Source organism: Panthera onca, chromosome F2, assembly GCF_046562875.1.
Source record: "Panthera onca isolate mPanOnc1 chromosome F2, mPanOnc1 haplotype 2, whole genome shotgun sequence".
NCBI lineage: Eukaryota > Metazoa > Chordata > Mammalia > Carnivora > Felidae > Panthera > Panthera onca.
This window is the reverse complement of record NC_138356.1, coordinates 4,787,558-4,805,259: the sequence shown is the minus strand read 5'-3', so window position 1 is coordinate 4,805,259 and position 17,702 is coordinate 4,787,558. Positions and strand designations below refer to the sequence as shown.

General features: G+C 45.6%; 2 protein-coding genes across 24 annotated transcripts in view; one reads left to right on the top strand and one right to left on the bottom strand.

Moving 5' to 3' along the window:
- The window catches only part of ST18 (ST18 C2H2C-type zinc finger transcription factor), a 258,776-nt gene extending 245,563 nt beyond the window's left edge, over positions 1–13,213 (top strand). For all 7 annotated transcript variants that reach the window (XM_060610513.3, XM_078441753.2, XM_060610512.3 and 4 more), the window contains 3 exons: positions 3,299–3,402; positions 5,591–5,734; positions 8,404–13,213. In XM_060610513.3, the coding sequence (XP_060466496.1) occupies positions 3,299–3,402; positions 5,591–5,734; positions 8,404–8,544 (389 nt within the window). In that variant the 3' untranslated portion in view covers positions 8,545–13,213. The remainder of the gene's footprint in view (positions 1–3,298; positions 3,403–5,590; positions 5,735–8,403) is intronic.
- Positions 1–17,702, bottom strand: part of LOC144615101 (uncharacterized) — a 237,109-nt gene that overhangs the window by 8,543 nt on the left and 210,864 nt on the right. For 7 of the 17 annotated variants that reach the window (XR_014136528.1, XR_014136533.1, XR_013553524.2 and 4 more), the window contains 4 exons: positions 6,786–6,895; positions 5,008–5,611; positions 3,515–3,676; positions 3,261–3,327 (listed from right to left, as the gene is read on the bottom strand). The exons of 1 other annotated variant lie outside the window; for it this stretch is intronic. Coding sequence is in view for 5 of the 16 variants with exons in the window: in XM_081792206.1 (XP_081648332.1) it covers positions 5,249–5,611; positions 6,786–6,872 (450 nt within the window). In the remaining 11 variants the exon portion in view is untranslated. 9 more of the 17 variants (XM_081792211.1, XM_081792208.1, XM_081792209.1 and 6 more) reach the window with 6 other exon arrangements.

Here is a 17,702-nt window from a genome sequence, read left to right as displayed (position 1 = left end):
CATATGACTGTCAGCCTCCTGGTGGGCTATACGAAGTTAAACTGGGTACAGATCATTCAGGCAAATTGGTTAGTTGCAGGACACGTTGGGAGCATTTTACCGACAAACTAGTTAAAACATGGAAGCTCTACACCAAAAGCACTTACATTCACTTTAGAAGAATTGGTCTTTAGTTCTCTGCCCTTGCCATAATTAAATTGCCACCCTAATTTTTTAAACCATGACTAGTCCTTGATAGTAAAATTACAATGTCTGTACATGAACAAATGCTTGCCCTTCTATTCTTTGTGGGACAAGTAAAAGTTATGATGGTTGACCTACGTATACGTTCTTATACTTAGTAGACCTTTCTAGGTCTTTCTGTGTGGCAGAGTATCATGTTCTAAATATTGTTATTCATCATTCTTTTCTGGATAGAGCTCTAACTACTTAAAGCCCCTTACAAGTTGAGTATGTCTGCTGTATACGCGTATATGCATCCCTTATAAATTTATACAGAATATAAAATATCGTTATAAATTATTTAATCCCTAGTTATGTATATTAGGCACAGATTTAACCCAAAGAAAGCATCTTCCTTTGCGTTTAAACAGGTACACCCTTTAAAGAAACAGGGCCACTGAATAGTTCAGCAGAATACTCCTTGGAAAGTTTATATGGCTTCCTTGGTTAACAATACATAGCTGGCCTACCCCAGGGCCCTACTTCTACTCTACATTCCATTGTGTGTGTATCTGTCAGAGAACATCAGTGCACACATTTTATGGATACTTTCAAAACAGATGAAGTATCTATGCTAAAGGTAGCATTATAATGGTTGAGAAAACATATTGTCGAACCGGAGAGCTTGTGTGCTGAATCCCAGCTCTACCGCTTCCTACTTAACCTCTTCATGCCCTGGTTTTCCCATCCTTAAAATGAGTAATAAGCGCACCTGCTTCACGGGATCCTTAAGAGGATCCAGTGAGTTCACACTGGCAAGTGCAGGTGTGAAGTTCATCTGCTGCAGCCTCCCAGCTCCACTCAGTGGTGGAGGCTCTTGAGGACCGTAGGTACGGAGAGGAGGGGGGCAGACAAATAGATCAGTAGAAGTAAGTAAAGTCATGTATTCACGGGGAAAAAAATTACAAAAAGATTGGCTGAAATGCCTCCTCCCCCAAAATAAAATATCTCCCCCAATCCCAGAAGTCGTAATGAAAACATTAGTTCATGTATTCATTAATTGCATGAGGATTTATGGAATTTATGGAATTATGGAGAATTTATGCTATTACCCTTTTGTGAGATCTCATCTCCAAATCATACCTTTCCCATAGGTGTCCAGGTACCTTTTGTTACGAAGCATCTTCTAAATGGCCCCATCGTGGTCAAGAGACGTGAGCGTTCTCACTCTCATTGGATGCCAGGGGAACGCAATCCTAACTAGATCTCAGTACCGAGAATCGGGGCTGTCAGAGACTTCTCGCAAGCATCCATGACTTAACAGCCAAAATTAAACCCTTGGTTTTCCCTCTGGAAGCTGCCATTCCGCTAGCCTTCCTCATCCCAGGGATGCCACTAGTCGCCAGCTGCTTGAGCAGAAACAGATGGTCTTCCTCGAGGACTCCGTTCACTCATCCCCTTTCTTCCATCCGTCACAAGTGTTGCAAATCCTACCTGCAAGTTTTATTTGAGCGCACTTCTGTCAGCCCTGCTTCCACTGCCATGGGGCAAAGGGCCATCCGACGAGCCAGGACCCCAGGGATAATCTCCTAACCAGTCTCCTGGTTTCTACCGGCTCCCTTTCACCGCATCCTCTACTCAGGACTGAGCTATGCTTTTGAAAAGCCAACCAGATCACATCAACTCCCCTGCTTAAGACTCTTCACGGGTTTCCACTGCCCAAGAATAAGCCCAAGCTCTTTGTGAGGTGGCCTGCTTTCGTCACTCACCGTGTGTTCATTCACGGGGGCCTTCTCACAGTCCAGGGAGCAGACCTTCCCATTCATTGCCTTCCCACCCCAGGCCTCTGTGCCTTCTACTCCGTCCCCCGGGATGCTCATCCCACCCGGGTCCCAAGCTTTTCATGGGCCTGCCTTGTTTGTAGTAGTAAAGGCTCAGATTAAAAGAGCCTTCCCCAGTGAGGGTTCTCAAAGCACCGCCTGTGTTTCCTTCCCAGGTCTTCATCTTTTATCAGACTTACGGTCTGCCTCCCCAGATACTATGTAAGAAAATGCCATTTTCTGAAGTGGAATTTTATTCCACAGAGACAGAAAGGAAAAACCATTTGACAAAGAAATATAGCAATAGAAGTTTTCGTCTGCCGAAATCAGAAAAACGCCAAGTGCTTAGAGCCCTCGTAACATGTTTAATTGGGAATCTGCGCTTCCTGCTGTCATCCAAATCAAGTATTTCAGACCCAGTTGTCTGAAGAAGATCCTGTCTAGGGTAGCAACCAGTTGAGCTCGGTGCTCGGAATTCTCCAGGTGCAGCCAGCCAGTTCAGAATAAACCCTGAGTCCCGTATCCCGGATGTTACAGAACCATTAGTGTGGTCCTGGGGAATTGTGTATTTTTTCTTAGGAGCCGTGTCACACGGTTGACTCATATTCAAAACGATCGAGGTCCTCAACTGCCGGGATCTTAGCTGTCGGTTCGCTTTTCTTCTTTACTGAATCTCGGAGCCCAGTGTTAGATCGATCTCGTGAAGTACTCCCTTCATTGGTGCCCGCTTGGCCCGTTTTGATTCGGCACTTAATTCCTTACAATAAGGCAGTACATGCCCACAAAACGGCCACCTGGTTTTTCCTGCTTTGTGGAAAGCTTCAGGGCTTACGGGTTCGTTTTAACATTATATTGGTAAGCGTTGTTCACGTTGTTTTTGGTGGGCGTGCCATGTGTTGCCAGGTTGGGCTTTTGTGAATGTGCCGAGTACGTCTCATGCCCACCTCCCATCGCACACAGGCGGCCGTTTGTCTCGGGTGTGGACCTGAGAATGGAGTTGCTGGGGCGCAGAGCATGGGAGGCTCACCTTCAGGGGACAAGGGACTCTTTTCCAGGGTAGGAACCCCAGGGCAGAATGTAGAAATGTAGAAAAGTAGAAAAAGCTCTTTTCTACTCCCTCGTCTCACAAAGAAATCCCATCTTGTAACTCGGGAACCCACTCTTTTAGAATCTTGGATATGGGTCAGGGTAAAAATTCAGCATGTCAAATTAACGTCTAATTCTCACTTAGCAAACCACAAACGAAACATAAAATGACTTGTATTCTCATTGTCTCACATTTCCATTTGCACTCAAGAGGGTCTGACTCTTTGTAGGTATAGAGAGTGATGAAGAAATTCGGCACCTGGATGAAGAAATAAAAGAACTGAATGAATCCAACCTTAAAATTGAAGCAGATATGATGAAACTCCAGACGCAGGTAAAAACAACAAAATGACAGAAAGCTATTCTTTGTCTTTAAAGTGATCACGACCATTAGTGGGAGCAAAACACTGAACAGTTAAACCCTGTGATGAAAGATAAACCATTACCTTACTATGAATACACTGAGCGTGCCTCGGTGACACCATATTGCAAAGCTTGGGTAGGTAGGTCGGTCACCCCGGGCCACCACTGGTTTGGTAGCTGGAGGCAAAGCTACTCGTGTGTTTGTCTTGGGTGCGTTAAAGCATTTAGAAGCAAAGCCGATCGTCCTGTAGTTAGAGTCCTGCAGAACACATGGCGATTTAGAAAAATTGTCACGAAAAGATACAAGAAGACTTAGTTTTATTCAAAACTCAAATAAAACAGAGCAACTTTTCCATTTACTTTTCCTGGAACACCTCTGAACGTGTGTTTGTTAGAAACAGGTCTTTCTGGAGATTTTCCTGGGCAGAGTGTTTACTGAAAAAACCCAAGCAGTTTCTCAGTTCTGTAATCTCCTGTGTTATGTCTGCACCACCCCCTGACTAAATGTATCCAAATGGAAATTAAAAGTTCAGTCCAGGATTTTTTTTTTTTTTAAACACGAATAATGACCATATTGCAGCAAGGCAGAGGGATGAGAATAATGAGACAAAGCCTGGGCAGAAGTTTCTTCCCCCCTTCTGTCTTCTCCTGAAACATGGGGTTTTAGGGCCTTTCTGGTTACTGACTCTCAGAAGTCCTCACTCACTGTGGCTTCGAACAGAACTTGGTTTCCTAAGCCACCGTGACCAGTTTTATAATCTTCCTTTAATAGCTAGCAGGTATACAAAAGAGCTTGACGCATTGGTTTACAAATCATGGGGACTCCTCTTGGGAACCATTCGTGAAGCAAGCAAGACCTCTGCCCTCAACGAGCTTAAAGTCTAGAAGGGGGAGATACAGGATAAAAAAATCGTACATGACAAATTACATTGTGTGAGACAAGGGGACAGGGAGAGGTGGCCAGATTTTAACCTGGGCCTGGGAAGAAGGAAATGTGTGGACAAAGACTTGAGAAGCTGAGGAGGGTCGTCAAACAGGTATGGGGGCAGAGCATTTCAAACCGTAAAAACCACAAGTGCAAAAACCCTAAATCCTGAGAAGGCCCAGAGTTCTGAGAAATAGCAGAGGGGAGCATGTGGAGGTGAGTGATCGAGGCGGGGATCCCAAGAGAGGTCACCCATGGAGCATCCTAGGCCCGTTTAAAGAGCTTGGTTTTGATTGCAGAACCATTGGGTTTTTATTATCATTATCATTATTATTATTATTATTATTTTAATGTTTATTTTTGAGACAGAGAGAGACAGAGCATGAATGGGGGAGGGTCAGAGAGAGAGGGAGACACAGAATCCGAAGCGGGCTCCAGGCCCTGAGCTGTCAGCACAGAGCCCCACGTGGGGCTCGAACTCACAGACCGTGAGATCATGACCTGAGCCGAAGTCGGACGCTTAACCGACCGAGCCACCCAAGTGCCCCAGAACCATTGGTTTTAATTTTGGCTTTAATGCAGAACCATTACGGGGTTTTGAGCCAGTATCAATCAATATATCCATCATATTTGATCTATTTTCGGGCTTACATTTGAAGAGACTGGTATTGGTAACTGTTGAAGACGAGCCAGGAAGAGATTGCATGGGGCCAAGCCAGGTGCAGGGCCACCTGTGAGAAGGCATCCACGGTCACTCCAGGGGGTGGACCCAGGGGCCGGCAGTGCAGGTGGGGACGGTGTCCATCTTGGAGACTGCGAAGGAGGAGCCCAGTGGGTGTGCAGTGAGAGAGAAAGAGAGCCTTCAGGGACACCTCGAAGGTCTGAGCGAGGTTCAAGTTGCTACCGTTGGGGTAGGCGAGGACTGCGTGTGGAGCGGGATTGGGGGAAGCCGCGAAGGCTCCCTCTTGCACCTGCTGAGCTGGAGACGGCCACCGTCCGGCCACGTGGAGAGGCGGAAATGGCGACTCACGGGAGAAGTCCGGGCTAGAGATGTAAACTTGGCGATGTGATCCCAAGACTTAGAGTGATCGCATGGGTTGCGGTTTGGTGAGGAGAAGCCGGGGGGCACGCGCTCCCTGGCAGTGAGGGTGAGCAGGTGCCCTTCCCCCGGGGAGACAAGCCTTTCGCGCTCCCCCAGATCAGCCGCTCCTACCCCAGGTCCTTTCCGTTGCAGATCACCTCGATGGAGAGCAACCTAAAGACCATAGAGGAGGAGAACAAGCTCATAGAGCAGAACAACGAAAGCCTGCTCAAGGAGCTGGCTGGCCTGAGCCAAGCTCTCATCTCCAGCCTCGCGGACATCCAGCTCCCGCAGATGGTAAGTCCGAGGCGGCACCTCCGCAAGCAAGGTCGCCGCCGGGGACCGTGGCGGAATCGCACAAGTTACAGTAAGGCGGAGCGTGGTGGATCTCGCCCGAGTCCTTTAGAGTTGGCGGCTGATTCAAATCTCGCTTTACGATGTGAGATGAATGTCGGAGGCCAGAGCCCCCTCACTAAAAGTTTGTTTCCAAATGGAAAGCTTAAGCCAGCCACCCAAGAACCATTTAAAAAAAAAAAAAAGTTTTTTAACTTGGTGGGGTTTTTTCCTGCCAAGCATGAAGAACATACTTCAGTTCTCCCATGGAATAAAAAAGGGAGCAAGACATCCTTTCAAGACCGAAACGTGTTTGAGTTTTGGCAGCTATTTAATATGCAGAGATAACGGGTTTCTATCACATTTTCATAAATAAAACACACATTTGGAAGAGAGGCTGCATTGTTGAACACTTTTCATTTCATTAATGCGTGCATTTTTAGAACAAGTTTTTTAAAGCTGCAAATTTTTTATACAGAATGATTTAAAGAAGCAGCAGTTTACTGACAAAAGATGACTGGGTTTCCTGAAAGCAATAAATCCTTCAATTTACCCCACTTTCCAGCATGGAGCCCTCATCTGACTCAATTCCAAATGTGTCTCTTGACAATAAAAAAAGAAAATCGATAATGTAATAATAGAGAACACAAAGGAAAATAAATTATTTATGGCCAATATCAAGGTAAATTATTGGATATTATTAGGATACTACTTATGAACGTTTGTGTAATTCCTACTTGAAATTTGTATTCATTAGTAGTTCTTCCTTCACAAGTGTCATAAAAATAATCACTACCATACAAGGGACCATGTACCCCATACAGCTGTCTACAAGGCATTCTAGTGGTGAGATTTAGGGCTGATGACACTACACGTTCACACACGCAGACACCAAAGCCTGAGCCTCGGCATTCGCATTCCGTAGCTGAGGAAATCAAAGTTCAGAGAGTTCGTGTAATTTGGTCAAGGTTCAAGAGCCAGGCGAACCCGGCTTTACCGTGTGGCCTTTACTCACCTTGCCGCCAGGGTCGTAGTCGGGTGACAGACTCTCCAAGAAACACACGACACACAGGGCAAACAGGAAACCGTCGTCAGATGACATTCACGATTTAAACCAGCACTTTGCTGAAATAAGGCAGTCACAGAAAGACAGACGTCATGTGTTTTCACCCATATGTGGCAGTTGGGAAACTTAACAGGAGACCATGGGGGAAGGGAAGGAAAAAAGAACCGGTTACAGAGAGGGAGGCAAACCGTAAGAGACGTTTAAATACACAGAACAAACTGAGGGTGGAAGGGGGTGGAAGGGGGCGGGGGGTGGCGGGGCGTGGGGAAAATGGGTGGCGGGCATCGAGGAGGGCACTTGTTGGGAGGAGCGCTGGGGGTTGTATGGAAGCGATGAGTCACGGGAATGCACTTCCGATGCCAAGAGCGCACTGCACATTGTATGTTAGCGAACCTGACAATAAATTACATACAAATCAATCAATCAATCAACACTTGGCTCAGCACAACAAAATAACCGTCAGATTTAGCAAGCCTGCTTTCTAAATAGCAGCGATAACAATAACATCCTTTATAGTATTTAGACCTTTTTAAATGCTTTATTTTTGAGAGAGAGAGAGAGAGACAGAAAGACAGAGCAAGAGCGGGGGAGGGGCAGAGAGAGAGGGAGACACAGAATCCGAAGCAGGCTCCAGGCCGTCAGCACAGAGCCCGACGCGGGGCTCGAACTCACGGACCGTGAGATCATGACCCGAGCCCAAGTAGGATGCTTAACAAACTGAGCCACCCAGGCGCCCCGTATTTAGACCTTTTAAAAGTCCTTTCTTCCAAGCATTTTGTGAAGCAAGTGAAGCACGTGTCACACATTTTCAAAAATGTGGGGAAATGGAGGCACCAGGAGGCGGTTAGTGGCATTCCCCCTGTGTCATCCATGTCCCTTCAGGCACGCGTGTGACTTACATGTATCAAGTGACCACTGTGTGAAGCACCCCATTAGGCAAAGGAGCTACCAAAACACACAAAAAGGATAAGGCACAAGCAGATCCTGACTCTGCGAATCTGAAATGCTACCTAGAAAAGAAACAGAAAAATAAAAAGCACATTACAATGATGTCGCAATGCATCGAGGGGAAAATGGACAAAAAAGCGTCTGAGGATGAAAAAGGAACAATTTCCACCCGGTCTGTGAGCAACTTGCTCCGATCTTAGCCCTCAATCCCAGCCCAGTGCTGCCACAGGAACCACCTGGTTCCCGCAAAGCATTCCTCCGCGGCCCCTCGGACGTTCACCTTCTGCAAACAGGGAGTCTGGGCTGTGCCGAGCGTGTGCAGTTGCTGAGGCTGCGTCTGGAGGGAAGTTGGGCAGCTTCGAGGGGCCCAGCCCAGTAGCTAGACATCCACCTCGTGTGGCTCCAAACTGAGCACAAAATTCCGGACAGTCCATCACATCAAGCCCATTAACGGAGTAAAGATGGAACAGGTGAATCCCGACACCCTCCGTGCAGCCACGGGCACCCTTCCCTTCCCTCTCAGACTCTGGGGCCATTGCTACCCTTTGTGTTACTCGGTCCTCCTTTTGTCCCAGCCTCAATCACTCTGATTCGTTCAATGTGTTTTATCTTCATTTAGGGACCTATCAGCGAGCAGAATTTTGAAGCATATGTAAATACACTGACAGACATGTACAGCAATCTGGAACGGGACTCTTCCCCAGAATGCAAAGCTCTGCTGGAAAGTATCAAACAGGCAGTGAAGGGCATCCATGTGTAGGACCACAGCGCTGCGGGGCAACAGAAATTGCAAACAGCAGGAACACAGCCGGATCTGGAAGGGGCCCCTGTGCTGCGGAGGCGCGCGGGTGGCCCTACTGCATTTACGATTGCAACATTGCACTAATCCCCACCCCACCCCCCCCCCCCAGCTGACATAAAAAGGAGAGAAGAACTATGATAGACTCTGTGGATTAAAAGCAATGCAGTCAAATATTAGATCTTATTTATTTTCATATGTTTTTATTTTATTTCTTCATTGCACTCTTTTGGGTTATTTTTGTTTGTTTTTGTAAAGTATATGTAAAATAAATGTGACATTTTTATATTTTATTTATTTCTAATCAAAGAGTTTTTTATCTTTTAACTGCATTTTGAAGTCTGCCATATTTTTACAAGTGTGTTTATTAATTTATTTTCCGATAGAGTTTAAAGAGAAAGGCTACTCTCGCATCACATATCTTTCTGGGTTTCAATGAGAAAACTGAAAAGCAAGAAGGAAATCCTTGGCGAAGGACTGCACTATGGTCCGGTTTGATTTTTATTGCGCACTTCTTTTCCCCCCTTTCACTGGCTTTTGTATTTGTAAACGGGCTTGCGGCGAGGAGCGGGGAAGAAATAAGATAAATAGCGCCCACTAGTGGCAAATGCGCGCTCGCAGAAGCACAGCGTACTGAAAGACCGCCTGTTCAGAATTTGTCAGCAATAATTAAATAGAGCAATCAGCAAAGTATTCGACTTGGCTGTACGGTCTTAGTTACTATGGATTATTTATTTGACATGTTTTAAAGAAACATAAGCTTTTTTAGTGATGCAGATTTGTCTGTCTGTTTTTCAAGTCGTATCAGATAGTTGGCAACTCTTATCCCAAGATGAGAAATAAGGCTTGATGTGACCAGCCAGGCTTCCCTGCCATATGTGGCTACGCTATACAAGTGACAATATTGGTGTAGATTCGTACTTAGCAAATACAAACACGTCCAAATGGGAAAATTTGTAGGTACCATATCCCCTGAAATAGCATTTATCTTACTGGGTGGACTAGAAAGGAATGGAAAATACACGAACACGCGAAAGAACGTTACTCCCATCTGAGTAACTGCTTTGAACACTGGCGACGTTGTCTTACCCTCCTTAAGCAACAGGAAAACTTCCAATCTGATAAAAACCAAACAGGCGCTACAAAGTGTACACAACTCACACCCACACAACACCCACAGATACACGCACTCACACACACTCACACACACGGGAAATTGAGCCCGCAATCTTGAATTTCCGGGTGGATCAGAGTTTAGTAGTTGCTATAGTAAAGGCAATGTCTATTTCAGGGATTGTAAAGTAGTTAAGCATTGTTTCAAAAGTTTTTTTATATTTATTTTTTTTAAGAAAAAGGTATAGACAACCAGCTAAACTGCCTTTTTGGTGTGCACACACACCTCGTGTGCAATGTGCCTCCGTGTAAATGGACACTTGAACTTAGTGTGGGCTTCATTTTCTGTGCTATAACAAAAGTGTTTATTTTTTATTAGCCTCATGGATATGTAGATTGAAAGTGATCGCACTCACAGGCTTGATATATTCCACTGTTATTACTGTTACCTGCACAAATGAAAAGTAATATCGACAGTAATTCCACTCCCATGACACTGTGGTCATTGTTATGTACTAAGTGGGGCTTATCTTCAGATTGGGGTTCATGTGAACCCTCGAACCTTAGTTTAGTGAACATGAGATGTCTGTTCTTAGGTAGGAACGGTGTTTATTTAAAAATCAATTTAAAAAAAAGAAGAGCTACCATATGTGCTGTCTATTATAAATGGGACACCAAACAAAGTTTTCTATTAAAAGTTACGTCCTTGCAAACATTTTGCTATACAGTCCTTGATAGATGCATACAAATAAGTTCACTTATGACAAAGACGAAAGTTTAATTTGCTAAATATTTTAACAAGTCTGTTATATATTTTATTTAATTTAAAAGAAATCTCTTACCGACCTATGTATTTATTACTATAATTTACTATGACTTCGGGTTAATTTATTTGTGTTGGCATAGTTTGAGCAGAATGTTTGGTGAAATATGTTTGTATTTATTTGCCTCCTTGGTACTTGATGTGTTTTGTCATGTGCACTGATTTTTTTTTCCTTTCAACTCTGTTAATGGTAGATACTGTAAACTGGGTCTTTTGTAAACCACAGAAAGGCAATGATGTATGCATTTTTTTTTATTTCAAGTAGCTTGTTTGTATACTGTTTCTTCAAACGATTAATATTTCTTACATCAAAGCAACGAAATTGTGCTCAGTGCTGTACGTTTGATGTATGGTAGGAAATAAAAATTGATAATGAGCTGTGCTGTGATCTTTCTCGGGCCACTAGCTACGGCCCACCGTCGCCATGCCACGGAAAGTTCGATCCCCGAGGAGCTCTGCTGAGATGAGCTACCGCGGAGTCGAAGGGCCCCGGTGCCTTTCAGTTGTGCCAGCCGGGCCCCTCGGCTGATGGCCTCTTCCCGAGTGGACAGGACTTTTTGCCAACTGATCAGTTGTCTCGGCCTTCGGTTCAGTACACACATGCGGGCCAGCGGATGCCTTCGGGGTGGGGGGACCTGCACTGGACGAATGGGTAACCAGCTCGCCTGTGGCTAGTAAGCAGGAAGACAGAGGCCCCACCCTGCGAGTTCCACAACCGCTTTGGGGACTGGGTACATCTCTGTATCCATCCAAGCCCGCTGAACTCAAAGGAAAGGAAAGTCATGGTGAGTTGTCGACAACGTCTCCTTTGCCTCTGTGTTCTTCCTCGCTAATGTCAAGCAGCCAGCTTCATTTAATTGTCCGGTTTCTGCCCAGCTTTGCACATCTGTAGGACTAGCTGACATTATACTCCATGTGGTAAAACCCCTGTACTCCATGCAATGAAGCAGAATTGACCGAAGTGAAGTCTGGGTGGAACCCCAGAGGCACGCCCCGGGGTGCACTTGGGTGGACCTCCACGGGGCGGGGGTTGGCGCCCGGCAGTTAGTGACCAACATGGCTCTCAGTCACAAAAGTTATTCCTGTCGAACGGGCACATGACGCCCCCTGGGAAAACGGGTCACCAGGTGCAAAGCTGCTCGGCCGTGTTCTCAGCTCACCCTCCGCAGAGTGTGTGCATCCTGCCCCGACTGGGATTTTCCATCAGTAACCGGGGTCCGTGGCCCTGTCTCTGAACACACCAGACGAGGAGTGCGAGTCCTCTGGGAAATTAGAGAGTGATGGGTAGGCCTCATAGTCACACGACAGAGGTTTAACCGGAGGACACTTATGCCGGCCCCGCTTCCGGCTTCCATGCCCATCGGCCCAGTGAGGGACAACGAGGGGAGTACCTGCTACCGCGATGGCCGTGCAGGCTCCTGTGGAGACAGCGTGCAGAGGGAAGTCAGGTCCCGGAAAAGCGCCGGTTTCAGGGGCCCTGGGCAGGTGCGCGGAAAGGCATTGCGGGCAGCAGGAACTGCATGTGCGAAGGCATGCTGGTGGGACCAATGGTCAACAGAGCAGCCTAAGGCAGTGAACAGATCAAAAACGTCGGGAGAAGCGAGGAGGCGAGTGCCCGACGGGGGCCGCGCTGTAACCGGCCACCTTGAGGGGTGTTCATTTCCAGGAGCAGACTCCAGAATGCCAGAGGAAGCTTCAGGACCACAGAACGGTGGGATCGGATTTCCGCTGGAGCTAATCATGCAAACAGTTAAGGTTTTCTACGTCAAAGCGAGGCAGTCAGGCTCAGCGCTGTACCTTTGCTGTCTGGGAGAACGTAACAACTGACGGTGAGTGTTGTGCTTGTCTTCCAGCTACTACGTAGAGACCGTTCCCAGCACTGCGTGGAAGGTGCCCGGGTCTTCAGACCCAGAACTAAAATGCTTCCACTTGAACCGATGTCCTGGACGAAACGAAAGGCGCCCAATGAATCTCCGACTTGCCTCGCTGGAAGAAGTTCTGAAAACGAACCTTGCGATGATACACAGATGATTTCTTAACCGTCACAAAACTAATGTTTTCCACCTCTCCTCCCACACATCATGGCCATTTTAGTGTGCTCTGGGAATAGTGCCCTGCTATTTCCTCTCATTATTCAGCAGATAATTATAAAGTAAGCAGATTTAATTAGCTAATAGCTGTCTACACTGTCAGACACCATCAGTGGAGCCTTGGATGCTGCGTCTCGTGAAATCCTCAGACGGATATATGGAGTGAATATCGCCCTGTCCGATTAAACTGATGAGGAAACTGGTGCTCTAGAAAGTGAGTGACTTGCCCCAGACCAGAAAACTGGGAAAAGGTGGAGACAGGATCCGACCTCTTTCTAACCTTTGGAAGGTCCAGTCCACGGGGATCGGTCTAGTTACTGACGGTCTAGAATGGTCAGATGCCGCCTCACGGTTCGTAAACAAGAGCTGGTTAAGACGGCTTGAGCCCCTGGGCTGGCTCGCCTACGCTTCACGGCCACAGTGCGTGGGATCACGATCCACATTATACAAATAGAAACCTGAGGCTCAGACAGGATAAAGAGTTTGCTTGAGGCCCCGGAGATAAGTACCAGGGTCAGGATTCAACTCTGACCCGGAGGGCAGCTCCTGTCCCTTCTGCCGACCGTCATTACTGTCTTTAGACAACCCCTGGCTCGCCATCCCCCCCCCCCCCCCCCCCCCCCGCCAAAAGTCGCAGTCGCTGGGCAAGAGGCGGTCATTTTAATCACGACTCCAGAGACAGTTCGCAGAAGCATCATTTTCACATTTAAACCACACTCTTATGATGTATTTCTCTTGTAAGGGCGCAGCATAAAAATATGACACTTTAATAATTTATTTGATGAATTGGGATTGAAAATCTTACTACGCATTGTATTAACAGCCAAAAAAAAAAAGAAAGAAAGAAAGAAAATGTAAAAACTCATTTTTTTAGGGCAAAACAACATAATTACTGTATTCTGGCAACAGCTGCTTCGTGTGTGCTCGACAGTTTGGGATTGACCTCTGACCAATAAAAGGCCACTGCACTGACCTTTATCAGCTATTAAATATTCAAAAACATAAAGAGAACGTGAAGTTCCCTGATCTTAAGAAACAGCTGTTGTTTTACAATTTTCCACTCAAATATGTATTATCATATATAAATACGGTCATCTTTCTTCTGTGACTGATTATTTGGTTTGAGATGAAATCGGAGTCGGACGTATGAGCTAGATACGCACTTTGGGGATTTGACGCCTTAATAATGCTTTTAAAGGATCAAACTTTTAACCATGGGAAATCCTTGTAAACCCTTATTTCCAAGACTGGTGTCCTTGAATTTCAAAAATGAAGAAGAGAACCTTCAAGGACCAGAAACATCTCCACCCACACAGCTGGCTCTGCCCAGGACACAGGTCACTGTCCTCTCCGACATGTCTCCACTATCGGGTTGTGTCCATTAGCATGAGTTTACTATGCCAGGAAATCTCTGCCCAGGGAGAAAAATTGAAAATATTTTCATTATTTGTTCCGGGAACTTCTTCACAATGCATTTATCTGAACAGGAACTGCTCAAGGTACTCTCAGAGTAAATACCCGTCTCAGGACAACAGCCGGCCCGAAATGACCGTTCTCTCTTCTAGACTCACTTTGACCCAGCTTTGCTGTGGCGTCTCTTCTAAACTGTTATGTCGTGAATCTATCCCATTCCAATTGCACTCTTATGAAAAAGTCTTCCTTAAATCAGACCCCCCAGACCACACAAACATCCCCCCATTGCAAAGACTCTGCCAGGGTGAACTAAGTTTTGTGTTATCAACAGATCATTTTGTCTGGATTCTGTGGGAACGGCATTCGACACACCCAAGTAATTCCCACACACAGCCAGGAATCCATATCTGGATCTTCAATTTTTCAGTAAGCAGGTACACCCCTGGATCAATTTTGAATCATCCAGCAGCTAAGAGCTTGACTCTAAACATTTTCCACAACCTCACTGGATACTTCTGCAAACATAAAGCAAAACGGAATGCTTTTACTCTCTCCCACATGCCCTTTTCCATCTCCCTCAGATCATCTAGATCGGTAGGAAAGGGTAAATAGTCCACAGAGCCAGGGGAGGAAGAAGAAAAGGAGTAGAGGGTGGAGGGGGTGAAGGGGAAAGAGCGCCGGAAGCCGAGCAATCCCACCAGCCTGACGGCAGGGCCCGGGAGGTGGATGGATCGGGACTGCAGGGCGGCCCGCCGACAGCGAAGCTTCTTATATTCCCGCTTTTATGTAATTTGGCCTTAATACAAGTACCTGGGGAATTGTCTCTTGGGGAATTGCCCTCCACAGGCCCCTGGGAAAAGAACCATTGGGGAAAGAAACTAAGGTTCCGCAAGGAAATTGTGCGGCCCTACATTCAGCCCTTGCCACCCCCTATAAAGGCTCCTCTACCTAAAGGAAGGATAGCCCCATACATTTCCCAGCCAAGGAAGGAAAAAATGGATTTGAAAGCCCCACTCCAGTTAAGTACAGAATGGTTCATTAGTTCCTAGGTGCATGGTCTCTCTGAGAATGTATAAGGCGTGGGTTTCTAGGGCCTTCTTGGCCCCCTCCTGGCACCTCGGACCGAGGCGAACACTTTTGTTCCTTAAGCCGCAAGCGGTTCAGAGAAACAACTAAGAGGTCACGTCCCTGTAACTGTTCCACTTGAGGTGTTGAGAGATAGATGACCTTTCATGAAAACAGCAAAGCAAATGCTTTTAGATGATAGACAAACATAGATACATAATGAAAACAATGTAAGAAATTAATCAATAAGCAAAGGGCAGGAGGGAACGTTATGAGAAAATAACCATGTTATTTTCCTTAAAGGGTGATTACACATAGGAACACTTTTAGAATCAGGTAATGCTAGAAAACATAGATGACGCACGCTACAAGGAAATTGCTGGCAAATATAATGCCACGTTTGCCACAATAAAGCGGCCAATTCAACCCACTGCTGTTGCCTGTGTCCGTTTTTATTTTTGTTTTATTTTTTTTTCACTTTTTCGCCGACTCCGTTCATCCTTCCCGCTGGAGCGGGACTCCGGCAAAAGAGAAGAAACAAAGACAAGAAAAACGATCATTCCTCGGTAACATAAGGATTTTGAAAAGTAAGTAAAAAGTGAATTCAAATTCCTTGCATGGAACAGAAGGTGATTCATGGGTCCGGACACGCACAAAGCCTGCTCCCTGTTTCCATAGGTGCTCCAAAACACTCTGTGTGTATGTGTGTATGTGTTAACATTTGTTCGGTGCTCAGGGTTCGCTGGGCACTGCTCAAGTGCTCTGCGTACATTATTTAACTCTCAGTACAATTCTGTGAGTTAAGAATCCTAATCATTACACATTCTGAAAAGATTCGCACAAAGTGGTTAAGTAACTTGTGCACAGCTGGGGACGGCTTACCCCTTCACGTCTGCTCAGCCCTCCCCTAAAGAGCCGCCTTGTTCCATCTGTCCCGTGCAGACTCTCCTCCCAGCCTTCCTGCCCTTCCAGCACCATCTGCAATAGTTGGGGCCGAGCGCCGCATTACGGCTGGTGCCACCGGAGATACAAAAGTATCTTGGGTGTATTGAGTTGAATAGACTACGGTTTTAAAATGAAAATTCCCCTTTTCGTTTTACTTATTTTCAATGTAACTGCTAGAAAATGTGAAGTTACACGTGTGGACTTCACTACACGTCTATCCAACGGTGCTTTCTGACCATTCCTTCTGCAAGAAGCCAGAAGAACATTCAAAACGAAAATCTAAGAACATATTCTGCTTTTTTACCTTTTCTACAGCTTAGAAGTCAATAATGATTTTTGTTTGTTTTTTTTCAGGGAGAAATCCTCCAGCTATGAAAACATATGAGATTTTTATAATTTTTATGTATTCAGACAAAGAAACGAAGTAGCTAATCAGACCATAAAATCCATAGGTATACCAAATAAGCTAGCATAACCTGAAAATTTAATCATTTTAGCTTGCTTTTTTTTTATAATAACCAATCTACAGAATCAAATTCTGATTTAAACGATCACTAATAGGGGTGCCTGGGTGGTTCATTCGGTTAAGCATCCAATCCTTGATTTCAGCGCAGGTGATAATCTCACAGTTTGTGAGACAGAACCCCAAGTCAGTGCAGAACCTGCTTAACATTCTCTCTCTATCTCTCTCTCTGCCCCTCCCCTGCTCACATGCTCTGTCTCTCTCTCTCTCTCTCAAAATAAGTAAATAGTTTTTAAAGAAATAAAAGATCGCTATAATAGTTGGAATCTTTTTCAGTACATAGCTACATATAGTGCTGACTTAGAAGCTTAGAGAGCCTAGAGGAAATTAGAAAACCCAGAAAGGGGGTCCTGGTTGGCTCAGTCAGTAGAGCATGTGACTCTTGATCACAAGGTTGTGAGCCCCATGTTGGGCATGAAGCCTACTTAAAAAAAAGAAGAAGGAGAAGGAGAAGAAGGAGGTGGAGGAGGAGGAGGAGGAGAAAGAAAAAAAAAAAACATCAGGTGGATTTCTTGTCTTTTACACAAGCACAATCTTTTGTTGATTAAAGAAACTGAGTTCATTACTGCCACAGGAAGAGAGCATCACTTCTGGAAGGGGAAAGACAGTCATGGGTTATTTATACTGTGGGGTTCTGGTTGAAGACAGATCTTTCTATGACAGTGCCTAACTAGGATCGGGTCATTTACGTGATATGATGGCTTACAATCATTGGACATGGGTTAAGAGGTGAGCATTCTGAAGGGAGTCTTGGAGAGCAAATAGATGTTTGACGCTATCTATTGAAAATTGACTGCTCTGACGTCCATTTAAATAGATTTGGGGTTGGGGGGGTGTTCTGAAATGAAGAATAAAGTTATTTGCAGCTTTATCTTCCTGGGCAGAATTTCCTGGAATTGAAAAGTCAAGTGGATAAAGACACTATAACAATATTAATTAGTTGTATCAATGTATATGGTAAGCTGTGTGAGATAGATGGTTTCTGCTCTCCAAGGTAAATCTTCAGAGATTTTATGGTGGGGTTAAGGAATCCTGAGGCCTTAAGGCTGACAGGGATGGCCTACTGTGGGGACCAGCTAGCCAACGTCAGCAGGAGTCTCTAGGCAAAGGGACGCCACAGGTTCTCAGAATGTTGCAGGAGCAAGCC